Genomic DNA, 14,193 nt, shown 5'->3' with positions numbered 1-14,193 from the left:
AAGCAGAAAATGCCTATATACGATTTCCTATCCATACTCTCAGTTATAAACTACCTAGAAAAAATTAATGAAAGCTGTATAAGATCCAAGCAAAGGAAATTACAGTCAAAAAGTTTTTGGTAGAAAAAAAATCAACCAGTTGTTTAATAAAGAGAAAGTTGTGTTGTTTACACTTAGGAAAGTCAGTGTAATTATTATGAAAGTAAATGCAGTTTAAGGTAGGAATAATTTCTAAATGTGAGCAGTTAGATGAATAAAATCAAAAAGCAAGGCTAGGCTTGGCTATCATACTATATCTGCTGTATGAAGAAATGCAAATCAGCATAGTAAAGACTTAGAAATCCTGCAGTGCAGAAACCTATTTAATTTTATATGACCTTGTGTTTCCTGCTGCTTCTATGATCATTAGAAATCTATTAATATCTTCTGGGACACTAGAAGTCTGCAGAACATAATTTGGCACACACTATGTGTATTTAAACACCACTAATTCAGATACATAGGGTGCAGAAGTGTGAGTAATAGGCCAAAGTATTATTTTTAGACTTTTAGTAAGAAACTGTCCTTAAAGAGTGAATAATAACTTAAAATAGTAACTGTTGAGCTTTAAAGGATCTGAGTATCATGATTTTAAAAACTATTCTTTATCAGATGTTTTCAAATATTTTAATCCAGGGCTCCTGTGTCACTCAGTCAGTTAAGCGTCTTCCTTTGGCTGAGGCCATGATCCCAGAGTCCTTGGATTGAGTCCCCACATCTGGCTCCCTGCTGGGCAGGGAATCTGCTTCTCCCTTTGCCCCCCCCCCCCCGCCAGAACCCCTGTGTGCTTGTGCTCTCTTGCTTTCCCTCTCTCTCAAATAAATAAATAAAATCTTTCAAAAGACAAACAAACAAATATATTCATCCAGTCTGTGGCTTATCTTTTCACTCTTTTTTTGTTTTTAATCTTAAGACATGCAGTTAATTCTTAAGTTTGTTACAAATTTTTTTTTTTTAATTTATATTTTTTTGAGCAAGTTGAGGGGGTGGCCCCAGGGTGTGGAGGGGGGAGGGCAGAGAGAGATAATTTTTTTTTTTTTAAGATTTTATTTATTCAGAGGTACCTGGGTGGCTCAGTTGGTTAAACATCTGCCTTGGGCTCGGTACATGATCCTAGGCTTGGTCCTGGGATGGAGCCCTGCATCAGGCTTCTTTCTCTCCCTCTATGTGCCTCTCTCCCTGTTTGTGTTCATGCTCTCTTTCTCTCTCAAATAAATAAAATCTTTAAAAAAGAAAGATTTTATTTATTAAAATTTTTATTTATTTATTTGAGAGAGAGCACAAGCAGGGAGAGCAGCAGGCAGAGAGAGAAGCATGCTCTGTGCTGACCAAGGAGCCCCACTCAGGATTCAGTCCTCAATCCCGAGATCACAACTGGATCCGAAAACAGATGCTTAACCAACTGAGCCACCCAGGCATCCTGAGAGAGAATCTTAAACGGGCTCCACGGTTAGCATGGAGTCAGATGCAGGGGTCCATCTCATGACCTGAGATCATGACCTGAGATGATATCAAGAGTTGGAGGCTTGGGCGCCTGAGTGGCTCAGTGGGTTAAGCCTCTGCCTTCGGCTTAGGTCATGATCTCAGAGTCCTGAGATCGAGCCCTGCATTGGGCTCTCTGCTTGGCAGGGAACCTTCTTCCCCCTCTCTCTGCCTGCCTCTGTGCCTACTTGTGATCTCTCTCTCTGTCAAATAAACAAAATCTTAAAAAAAAAGAAAGAAGAAGAGTTGGAGGCTTAATCAACTGAGCCACCTAGGCACCCCTCCATATTTTTTCTAATGCAATTTTACGTATACAGTTTGGTACTTTTGCTTCAGTGGGTTCATAATTTACATCTAGTTGTTTTATAACTTGCTCTTCTTTTTTTCCCAACTCTTTATTATATAGTATTTTCATATCAGTACAGTTAATTGTTTTGAGTAGTTGTATAGTGTTCTACCAAAGAATGTATGACAGTTTACTTAGTTTTTCTTCTTTTGAGGAACAGTTGTTTCTAGTTTTTTTTCTATTATAAATAATGCCCAAAGGTTTATTTTAAAATTCAGCTTGAACTTTAATTCCTGCAAATTTGTTAAAAGCTTTTCTAATAGAAACATTTAATCTTTATAAATCTTGAGGGACACTTAAAATTTTTGACATATCAGTTTGGCTTTTCTTGTTCAAATACTTAGTGGAAATATTAGGGTGAAGTTTTAATGTAAACAAGTATTTTAAAAAGATTTTTTCAGGGGCGCCTGATGGTTCAGTCATTAAGTGTCTGCCTTCAGTTCAGGTCATGATCTCAGGGTCCTAGGTTCGAGCCCCACATGGGGTTCCCTGCTCAGCGGGAAGCCTACTTCTCCCTCTCTCACTCCCCTTGCTTGTGTTCCCTCTCTTGCTGTCTTTCTGTCAAATAAATAAAATCTTTTTTAAAAATTTCTTTTTAAATAACTTCACATCTTCTACCATAACCTTGCTCCCCTCTTGGCGCAAACACTTGTAAACAGCATGTTTAGAACGCTCTTATTCTACTAATGATTTCTCTTAATTCCTCAATTTATGTGACTGACTTTTCTTCCACCACTTCTCGTTGTCAAGAGTGTGAAAAATCTTGTTTCTCAGTAATAAGCTTATAAAACCACCTGAATAGTTAATTTTAGACCATTTCCATGACATCCCATTTATTGATTTTTTTTTCCCCCAAAATTAGATGGTATAAGTTTAGGGGAGAACTTCATGTTTCTGTTTTGTTTTTTGGATTCTGTTAATGCTGTTTCATTTTCCCATGACAGATTCAAAAGCTTTGTGACAGAGTGGCTTCATCTACTTTACTAGATGATCGAAGAAATGCTGTGCGTGCTCTCAAATCATTATCTAAGGTCAGTAATGCTGTATCACTTACTAAGTTTACTAAGTTGGACATTAGTTACTTTATTTATTTATTATTTTTTTAAATTTTTTATTTTTTATAAACATATATTTTTATCCCCAGGGGTACAGGTCTGTGAATCGCCAGGTTTACACACTTCACAGCACTCACCAAAGCACATACCCTCCCCAATGTCCATAAACCCACCCCCCTTCTCCCAACCCCCCTCCCCCCAGCAACCCTCAGTTTGTTTTGTGAGATTATGAGTCACTTATGGTTTGTCTCCCTCCCAATCCCATCTTGTTTCATTGATTCTTCTCGTACCCACTTAAGCCCCCATGTTGCATCACCACTTCCTCATATCAGGGAGATCATATGATAGTTGTCTTTCTCTGCTTGACTTATTTCGCTAAGCATGATACGCTCTAGTTCCATCCATGTTGTCGCAAATGGCAAGATTTCATTTCTTTTGATGGCTGCATAGTATTCCATTGTGTATATATACCACATCTTCTTTATCCATTCATCTGTTGATGGACATCTAGATTCTTTCCATAGTTTGGCTTTTGTGGACATTGCTGCTATAAACATTCGGGTGCACGTACCCCTTTGGATCACTACGTTTGTATCTTTAGGGTAAATACCCAGTAGTGCAATTGCTGGGTCATAGGGCAGTTCTATTTTCAGCTTTTTGAGGAACCTCCATGCTGTTTTCCAGAGTGGTTGCACCAGCTTGCATTCCCACCAGCAGTGTAGGAGGGTTCCCCTTTCTCCACATCCTCGCCAGCATCTGTCATTTCCTGACTTGTTGATTTTAGCCATTCTGACTGGTGTGAGGTGATATCTCATTGTGGTTTTGATTTGTATTTCCCTGATGCCGAGTGATATGGAGCACTTTTTCATGTGTCTGTTGGCCATCTGGATGTCTTCTTTGCAGAAATGTCTGTTCATGTCCTCTGCCCATTTCTTTTTTTTTTTTTTTTTAAAGATTTTGTTTATTTATTTGACGGACAGATCACATGTAGGCAGAGAGGCAGGCAGAGAGAGAGGAGGAAGCAGGCTCCCCGCTGAGCAGAGAGCCCGATGTGGGGCTGGATCCCAGGACCCTGAGATCATGACCTGAGCCGAAGGCAGAGGCTTAACCCACTGAGCCACCCAGGCGCCCCCCTCTGCCCATTTCTTGATTGGATTATTTGTTCTTTGGGTGTTAAGTTTGCTAAGTTCTTTATAGATTTTGGACACTAGTCCTTTATCTGATATGTCGTTTGCAAATATCTTCTCCCATTCTGTCAGTTGTCTTTTGATTTTGTTAACGGTTTCCTTTGCTCTGCAAAAGCTTTTGATCTTGATAAAATCCCAATAGTTCATTTTTGCCCTTGGTTCCCTTGACATTAGTTACTTTAATATCATTTTTCTTTTATGTAGAAATACCGCTTGGAAGTGGGTATACAAGCTATGGAACATCTTATCCATGTATTACAAACAGATCGGTAAGTTTCTTTTTAATGATTTTTCTCCCTAATTTTTCTTGCAATTTTAATTAATTTGTTTTAGAGTCACTATTCTAGAAATGATTAACTTTAAAAATTAAGATTATTAAGCTTAATAATCTTATTTCAATAAATATTGGACACAAGGTGCAAACCACTGTTCTAGTAAGCATTAAGAGAGGCATAATCTCAGGGTTTGAAATCTTTCCATTATATAAAAATGAAATGAAGTGACTTCTCATTAAAAGGTGAAGATTTGGGGTTTGATTTGGGCAGTTGGATGTTTTGATATTCACTTAGATATAATATGCTATTCTATAGTATAATATATATATTATTGTATATCAGTTTCCAGACTTGCTTTTTTGGAGAAATAAACTGGACTAAGTGTTAGAGCTGAGCATGTTCTAAAAAAAAGGTCACTCAGCCTATTTTTTTCTCTTTCAGTTTCCCTTTTAAGAGATTTTATCTGCATCTTATTTTTTTTTTAAGATGTATTTATTTTACAGAGAGAGTGAGTGCTCATGGGGGAGGGAAGGGCAGAGGGAGGAGAGTGATTCTTTTTTTTTTTTTTTTTTTTTAAGATTTTATTTATTTGACAGAGAGATCATAAGTAGGCAGAGAGGCAGGCAGAGAGAGAGGGAGAAACAGACTCCTGCTGAGCAGAGAGCCCGATGTGGGGCTTGATTCCAGGATCCCGAGATCACCACCTGAGTGAAAACCAAGAGTCAGGCACTTCACCGACTGTGCCACCCAAAGGCCCTGCACCTTTGGTTTTAATGAACAACAGTGCGTCGATAGCTTTCAAAAATCTTAGCGCTAAGTGAATATGTATTACAACCTTTAACTGCAAAGTGAACAATTCTACCATATCAAGATCTCTCGCTGATATCTCCAATTCAGAATGTTCAAGAGTTAATTTGTATCTTGTTTTCACTGATATCTCCAATTCAGAATGTTCAAGAGTTAATTTGTATCTTGTTTTCCCGCTCCCAGCTGCCTCCCCCATCATCTCCTTCAACTGCCTTTTGACCCAAGTCCAACCTAGTTGATAGTGCCTTTCCATTTCAGCAAGAAACTATAGGATTCTTATTGAACTTGGCCCTCTCCTTAACCCATTATGCTTATCTAGACCAAAACCCTGCTGGAATTCATGAAGTTCTCCCAATTTCTTTGGTTTATCTTTAGTTCTGGCTCAGTATTAGTCATTGAAATGATTTTCAGAGCTGCTATATTAGTTATCTTTATTGTTATTATTATTATTATTACTTCTTGCTGTATAACAAGTTACCTCAGAACTTAGTGGCTCACAATGATCAGTATTTATTATCTCACACTTTCTGTGGATCAGAAATTCAGCAGTGACTTAGCTAGGTGGTTCTGGCTCAGGGTCTCTCTCCAAGTTGCAGTCAAGATTTTAGCCAGGACTGCAGTCATCTGAAGGCTCAGTTGAAAAGATCTGATTCCAAGATGGCTCGATTACTTTGCTAATGGCAGGAGGCTTCATTACCTCACCATGTTGCTCTCTCTGTAAGGCTGCTTGAGCATCCTTATGTTGCGGTAACTGGCTTCTCCTAGAGACAAGGAGAAAGCCACAAGGCCTTTTAGGGCTTAGTCTCACAAGTCACACACCATCAAGCCTATCACATCCTGTTTGTTAGAAGCAAGCTTATAAATACAGCATATACCTAAGAGGAGGAGAATTTGGTTCCATCCCTTGAAGGGATCTGTATCAAAGAGTTTTTGAACATAGCTTAAAACCACGACTATCTCCAAACTGTCTTCTTTGCCTCTGATCTTTTTGTCCCTCCAGTCTATGCACTGTAAGTCTGATGTATAAACCTTTTTTTATTTAATGAATATCAGCAGCTCAGTGCAATGTGAAGTCCAAGTTTTTGTGTTTGTATAAAGATTTTATTCATTTATTTGAAAGAGAGAATGCAGCAGGGGGATGGGGAGAGGGAGAAGCAGACTCCCCGCTGAGCAGGGAGCCCAACTCGACTCGGGGCTTGATCCCAAGATCCTGGGATTGAACCCTGAGGTCATGATGTGAGCCCAGGACAGATGCCCAAACAACTCAGCCACCCAGGCACTCTTGAAGTCCCAAGTTCTTAAACAAAGCTATGCATGTAAGCTTTTTAAAGGTCTTGGTATTGCCTGTCCAACCTTAGAGCCTGTGTTTCAGTTATATTTCAGCAATGCCCAATTGCTTGTTTGCACCAGTTAGGACCTTTCCTCTTCTCAGACAGTACACCCCACATTGGCTACCTCTTCAAAGCCAGCTCATTCTAATGCATTTGAATAAATGTGTTAAAATTATGTTTAATGACATCTGCCTACCACAGGCAGAATAATAGCCCCCCAAGGATGTTTAACATCCTTATTACCACAACCTATGAATGCTACCCTGGAGGGTAAAAGGGACTTTGCAGATGCGATTAAGGACTTTGAGATGGAGAGATTATCCTGCGTTATCCCAGTGGGCCCAGTGTAATCCCAAGGTTTCTTAAAAGTGGAACAGGAATGCACAACAGGAGGTCAGAAGGAGGTGATATGGAAGATCTGGACCTGTCGTTGCTGGCTTCGAAGATGGAGGAAGGGGGTCTCTAGAGACCTGCAGAAGGCACAGAAGCAGATTTTCCCCTAGAGCCTGTAGACAGGAAGGTGGTCCTGCTGAAACCTTGATTTTGGTGCAGGAGACCCATTTCGGATTCTGACATCTAGAACTTTAACATAATATATTTGTAGTGTTTAAGCCACTGAGTTTGTGGTAATTTGTTATAGCATCAGTTGAAAACGATTACGGTAAACTAAAGTTAGTTTTGTGCTTTAAATAATAGTCCAGGTTAGAGAAAATGGATCCTAGATCAAAAAAACTTTAGTGTGATGATTATACATACATATAATCTATAATTTTTCTTTTTTACTCCATTATACCTTTTTCTCACTGAGTCTTTCAAAGTTACTAATGAAATCACTAACATCTCAGTATGGAAAATAGAATGCTACCTGTTATATAAAGTGAACGTTATTGTCATTTTAAGTGCATAGCTGAAAATGGATGTGTAGATCTTAGGTATTCTCTCTCTCTCTCTTTTTTTAAGAGTTTACTTATTTATTTGAGAGAGGGAGAAGCAGGTTCTCCATTGAGCCGAGAGCCCGATGAGGGACTTGATCCCAGGACCCCAGGATCATGACCTGAGCCAAAGGTAGACGCTTAACCAACTGAGCCACCCAGGCGCCCCAATAGACAGATTTTGAAAGCATTGATGGATGATGATGGCATTTAGAGTGGAAAACAAGAGTAAGATACAGGACACAAAGATTCAGTGAATATGGAGAAGTGATTAGGAGTGGTAAATGAAATAAGATGATAGGCAAAGTGGATCACAACCAGATGTAAATCTCAAGGGAGGGCACCCGGGTGGCTCAGTTGGTTAAGCGACTGCCTTTAGCTCAGGTCAACTCCCACATTAGGCTCCCAGCTTCACGGGGAGTCTGCTTCTCCCTCTGACCATCTCCCCTCTCATGCTCGCTCTCTCTCTCTCTCTCTCAAAAATAAATAAGTAAAATCTTAAAAAAAAAAAATCTCAAGTAAAGTAGGCTTTAAAAATTTTTATTTATAAAAATATTATTTATCATTTTGTTTTTTAGAAATTTTGAAGAGCATCTTTTTTTTTTTTTTTTAAGATTTTTATTTGTTCACTTGAGAGAGACACAGCAAGAGAGAGAACATAAGCTGGGGAAGTGGGAGAGGAAGAAGCAGGCTTCCTGTCAGCTGGGAAGTGCAGGGCTTGATCCCAGGACCCTGGGATCATGACCTGAGCCAAAGGTGGATGCTTAGCGATTGAGTCACCCAGGCACCCCTGAGGAGCATCTTTTAAGAGAGTATTAAGGAACTGGGAATAGAGAGAAATTTCCTCAAAATAATAAAGAGAATCTATGAAAATCCCAGAACATCAGATGCAATGGTGAAAAACTGAGCGCTTTCCACGTAAGATCAGGAACAAGATCATGATGTTCCCTTTAAGCACCTCTGTCCAACACTGAAATGGAAGCTCTAGCTAAAGCAGTTGGGCAAGGAAAGGAAATAAAAGGTATACTGAAGTAAAATTACACATATTCATAGACGCTATGATCTTGTATATAGAAAATCCTTAGGAATCCACCAAAAAGCTATCAGAATGAATAAATACAGCAAAGTTGAAGGATATAAGCTCAATATTAAAAAATTATATTTCTAGGGTACCTGGGTGACTCATTTGGTAAAGCAACTACCTTCGGCTCAGGTCATGATCCCTGAGTCCTGTGATTGAGTCCCACATCAGGCTTCCAGCTCCTTGGGGAGTCTGCTTCTCCCTCTGACTTTATCCCCTCTCATGCTCTCTCTCTCTCAAATAAATAAATAAGATTTATTAAAAAATTTAATTAAAAATTTTTTTAAATTATATTTCTGTATGCTAGCAATGAACAATCAGTAAACAGAATTAAGAAAACAATTCCATTTAAGTAACATAAAAAAGATTAAAATACTTTGGAATAAATTTTATGAAAAAAGCGTAAGAAGTGTACACTGGAAACCACAACACATTATTGAAAGAAATTACCTGAGATTCAAATAAATGAAAATACGTTCTGTGTCCTTCATGGACAGAAAGAAGGAATATATTTTTAAGATGGTAATGCACCCCAACTTGATTTACAGATTCACATAATCACTATAGAAATCCTAGTTGGCCCTACTGTAGAAATTAACAAGCTGATCATAAAATTTGTATGGGAATGCACAGGATCCACAGTAGATCCCAACTACCTTAAAAAAGAACAAAGTTGAAGGGCTCATATTCCTGATTTTTTTTTTTTAAGATTTTATTTATTTGTCAGAGAGAGAGCGAGCGAGAGCAAGCACAGGCAGACAGAGTGGCAGGCAGAGTCAGAGGGAGAAGCAGGCTCCCTGCGGAGCAAGGAGCCCGATGTGGGACTCGATCCCAGGACGCTGGGATCATGACCCAAGCCAAAGTCAGCTGCTTAACCAACTGAGCCACCCAGGCGTCCCAATATTTCCTGATTTTAATACTTGCCACAAAATGATAGTAAACAAGACTTTGTGGCAGTGGCATTAAGGATAGACATATAGATCAACAAAATAAAAAAGCTAGAGATAAAACCCAACATTAATTTAAACTGATTTTTGTCAAGATGTTAAAGACCACAATGGAGAAAGAACAATTTCTTCAACAAATGGTGCGGGGACAACTAAATATTCACTTCACACCATACACAAAAATTAGCTCAAAAGGGATCAAAGACCTAAATGTAAGAGCTAAAGCTAAAACCCTTAGAAGAACTGCAGGCGTAAATTGTCAAAACCTTGGCTTAGGCAGTGGTTACCTACAGATGACACTAAAAGCATAAGCAAGAACAGACAAAACAGATAAACTGGACTTTGTTAAAATTAAAAACTTTTATGCTTCAAAGGACCCTATCAAGAAAGTAAAAAGACAACCCAAAGGATGGGAGAAAGTATATGCAAATCATATGTCTGATAAGGGACTTACATCAAGAATACATACACAATTCAACAATAAAAAGATAAGTAACCCAAATAGAGACAGGCAGTTGGGGCGCCTGCGTGTCTGAGTGTCTGCCTTTGACTCAGGTCATGATCCTGGGGTCCTGGCTTTAGGCCCTGAGTCAGGCTCCCAGCTTGCAGGGAACCGGCCTCTCCCTCTCCTTCCCGTTCATGCTCTCTCCAGCTGTCTCGCTCTCTCTCTAGCTGTCTCTCTCTCTCTCCAGCTGTCTCTCTCTCTCTCTCTAGCTGTCTCTCTCTCTCTCCAGCTGTCTCTCTCTCTCTCCAGCTGTCTCGCTCTCTCTCCAGCTGTCTCTCTCTCTCTCCAGCTGTCTCGCTCTCTCTCCAGCTGTCTCTCTCTCTCTCCAGCTGTCTCGCTCTCTCTCTCCAGCTGTCTCTCTCTCTCTCCAGCTGTCTCGCTCTCTCTCCAGCTGTCTCTCTCTCTCTCCAGCTGTCTCGCTCTCTCTCCAGCTGTCTCGCTCTCTCTCTAGCTGTCTCTCTCTCTAGCTGTCTTGCTCTCTCTCTAGCTGTCTCGCTCCTGCTCTCACTCTCATATAAATAAATAAAGGAAATCTTGGGGGGAAAAATAGGCAAAGGGTTTGAATACAAATTTCTCCCAAAAAGGTATACAAATGGTTGATAAACACATTCAAAGATGCTCAAAATAGTCATTAAGGAAACACTAATCAAAACCAAAACGAGACACCAGCTTGAACTCACTCGGCTGGCTGTTCGCGGGGACAGAGAAGGATGATAACAAATGTTGCCGAGGAGAAACTGGACCTTCAAGCACGGCTGGTGGGAACAGAAAATGGGGCAGCTTCTGTGGAAGTGTGGTAGTTCCTCAGAAAGTCAAACATGGGGTTGCCGCATGGCCCGACACAAAAGCTAGTACGTGAAAATTCATAGCAGTGTTGTTCGTAAGAGCCACAATAGCCATTGGAATCTGCTAGGATTCTCTCTGCCTCTCCCTCTGCCCCTTCCTACCCTCCAGCTGCTCATGCCCCCCTCTCTCTCTCTAAGGAATAAAATAAAATAAAATGGTGGTGACCATAGCTCCTCTCTTGTTGGATTGTTCTGAGGCTTCAATGGTTTGATGTATGGGCAGTGATTAGAACAAGCTGGGCTTGTGCTGGGCGTAGAGCCTCTTAAAATTCTCTCTCTTGTCTGTTTCCATCCATCCCGCCCCCTCCCTCTTAAAAAAAAAAACCAAAAACCCCAAAATCTATAGTCACAGAAAGTGGATTAGTGTTTGCCAGGCACTGGGGGGAGGAGGATAGGAATGATGGCTAAAGGATACAGGATTTCTTAGGATGTGATGAAATGTTCTAAGTTTTGGGGCACCTGGCTGGCTCAGTCAGTGGAGCGTGCAGCTCTTGATCTCAGGGTTATGAGTTCAAGCCCCATACTGGGCGTAAAGATGTCTTACAAATAAAAGTTTTAGGGATGCCTCAGTGGCTGAGTGAGTTAAACGTCTGCCTTCCGCTCACGTTGTGATCCCAGGGTCCTGGGATCAGGTCCCGCATTGGGCGGCCTGCTCAACGGGGAGCCTGCTTCTTCCTCTGCCTGCTGCTCTTCCTGCTTATGCTCGCTCTTTCTTTCTCTCTGACAAATAAATCAGTAAAATCTTAAAAAAAAAAAAAAAAAGCTTTAAAAAAGGCAAAAAGAAAATGTTCTGGTTTCAGATAGTGGTGATGGTTGCACAGCTCTGTGGATATACTTTAAAAGGGTGAACACTTTAAAAGGGTGAACTTTATGGCATACAAATTATCTCAATTATTAAAATTACTATCAGGTGTCATGGTTTGGAAACAGTGAGAAATTAGACAACTTTCAGGCTCTGAGTGTAGGACTTAGGAAAATGAGCAGTCTCTCTTCAATATGACGGTAAAAGAAGCAGACCCACCGGCAGATGGAGGATTTCAAGCCTTGTCAGGAAAGGGAACAGAGTTTTCTGGGATGTGGCCAAGGACGAAGGGGATTCAGTGGATGCATTCCGAGAATGTTAGCTGCAAAGGCCTGAAGAAGCGTAAAACAGTAATGACAAGGGGCGCCTGGCTGGCTCAGTCCATAGAGCATACGTCTCTTGGTCTCCAGGGTTGTGAGTTCGAGCCCAAGGTTGGGCATAGAGTTTACTTAAAACAGCAACAATAAAGCGAACAAACAAAAAAAAGCATGAATGAAGAGGAGCTATGGAAGGAGACGGCTGCAGAACACAGACCTTTCCTCGCATTCCATGAGGTTAAATCACTTCGAACACTTGGAAAACAGCAATTAGAGGCAAACGGAAGGGGAATTTAATTTAGCACAAGAAAAGGAATGAAATGCAAGAAGACTTGTAGATGCTTAGCTTTGTTGTCTAAGAGGCACAATAAAACACCAAAGCAGCCCCTACATGGTGCAGTTAGGATTTCACACATTCACTGGCCCGTGGTGCACCCTACTGCCAAGCGTGGTGGTAAATGTGTGGCAAATATTTTAAAAAATCTGTTTCTTAACCTTTATCTCAGGAATATCTAGGGATGCCTGGGTGGCTCAGTGGGTTAAGCGTCTGCCTTCACTTCAGGTCATGATCTCAGGGTCCTGGGATCAAGCCCTGCATCGGGCTCCCTGCTTGGCCGAAAGCCTGTTTCTTCCTCTGCCCCTCTCCTCACTTGTGCTCTCTCTCTCGCTCCCTCTCTCTCTCTCAAACAAATAAAATCTTAAAAAAAACCCAAAAAAACCCCAAAACAAAATTTGTCTATCAACAGCTATAGTCTCATACTCCCTGAGTTTATAAATAGTATTATCTTTACCATAAGTTTTTGTTCTGTTTGTGTTTTTAGAAAATAAAGTCTAGAGCAGGAAAACAAATTCTAGTAGTCCCATCAGCGATAACACGGTTAAAGATTCCTATGACAAAACATGTATATAGGGCACCTGGGTGGCTCAGTGGGTTAAGCTTCAGCCTTTGGCTCAGGTCATGATCTCAGGGTCTTGGGATGGAGTCCCACATCGGGCTCTCTGATGAGCAGGGAGCCCCCCCCCACCCCCCGTCTGCCTCTCTGCCTACTTGTGATTTCTCTCTCTCTGTGTCAAATAAATAAAATCTAAAAAACAAAAATAAAAACATGTATATAAACATAAACATATACCAATAAAATAACCTGGGTTATACTAACTTTGCTGGTTTTAAAGTTGAATTTACTTTACCAATTTATTTATAAGTTGTTTTAAAATATATAGTCACACACAGGAATATATATGTATTTTTTGCTAAATGGGATCATTCTATATATTACTTTTTTTTTTTAAGATTTTATTTATTTATTTATTTGACAGAGAGAGAGATCACAAGTAGGCAGAGAGGTAGGCAGAGATAGAGGAGGAAGCAGGCTCCCCGCTGAGTAGAGAGCCCGATGTGGGCTTGATCCCAGGACCCTGGGATCACAATCTGAGCCAAAGGCAGAGGCTCTAGCCCACTGAGCCACTCAGGCGCGCCTTTTTTTATTTTTTTAAGATTTTATTTACTTATTTGACAGACAGAGATCACAAGTAGGCAGAGAGGCAGATGGCCCTGCATATTAATTAATTAATTAATTAATTAATTAATTAATATACATTTATTTATATAAATTAAATATTTATTTAATTTATTAATTAATATACAGGCGCCCCTGTATATTAATTTTTTTATTTAATTTTTCTGCTGACATTATATCAAGGGTGTTTTAATTACTGTGTCATTAAACTTTCTTTAAAAATACTGTTTTTCGGGGGTGCCTGGGTGGCTCAGTGGGTTAAAGCCTCTGCCTTTGGCTCAGGTCATGATCCCAGGATCCTGGGATCGAGCCCCTCATCGGGCTCTCTGCTCAGCCAGGAGCCTGCTTCCCTTCCTCTCTCTGCCTACTTGTGATCTCTGTCAAATAAATAAAATATTTTTTAAAAATACTGTTTTTCATTGCTACTGTACTTTTTTTTTTTTTTTTTTTTTTTTTAGATTTTATTTATTTATTTGACAGACAGAGATCGTAAGTAGACAGAGAGGCAGGCAGAGAGAGAGAGGAGGAAGCAGGCTCCCTGCTGAGCAGAGAGCCCGATGCGGGGCTCGATCCCAGGGTCCTGGGATCATGACCTGAGCCGAAGGCAGCGGCCCAACCACTGAGCCACACAGGCGCCCCGCTACTGTACTTTTAAAATATTACACATTTAGGTTGCTTCTAATTTTCCACTATTATAAATAACCTTTATATGTTCTTTAAGCTTG

General features: G+C 40.3%; 1 protein-coding gene across 2 annotated transcripts in view; it reads left to right on the top strand.

Moving 5' to 3' along the window:
- The window catches only part of USO1 (USO1 vesicle transport factor), a 94,462-nt gene that overhangs the window by 23,678 nt on the left and 56,591 nt on the right, over positions 1–14,193 (top strand). For both annotated transcript variants that reach the window (XM_082727006.1, XM_082727005.1), the window contains exons 2-3: positions 2,812–2,898; positions 4,314–4,378. In XM_082727006.1, the coding sequence (XP_082583132.1) occupies positions 2,812–2,898; positions 4,314–4,378 (152 nt within the window). The remainder of the gene's footprint in view (positions 1–2,811; positions 2,899–4,313; positions 4,379–14,193) is intronic.

The sequence above is a fragment of the Mustela nivalis genome (genome assembly GCF_964662115.1).
Source record: "Mustela nivalis genome assembly, chromosome: 4".
Taxonomy (NCBI): Eukaryota; Metazoa; Chordata; class Mammalia; order Carnivora; family Mustelidae; genus Mustela; species Mustela nivalis.
Note: the sequence above shows the minus strand (reverse complement) of the source record. Positions and strands in the feature narration are given on the sequence as shown.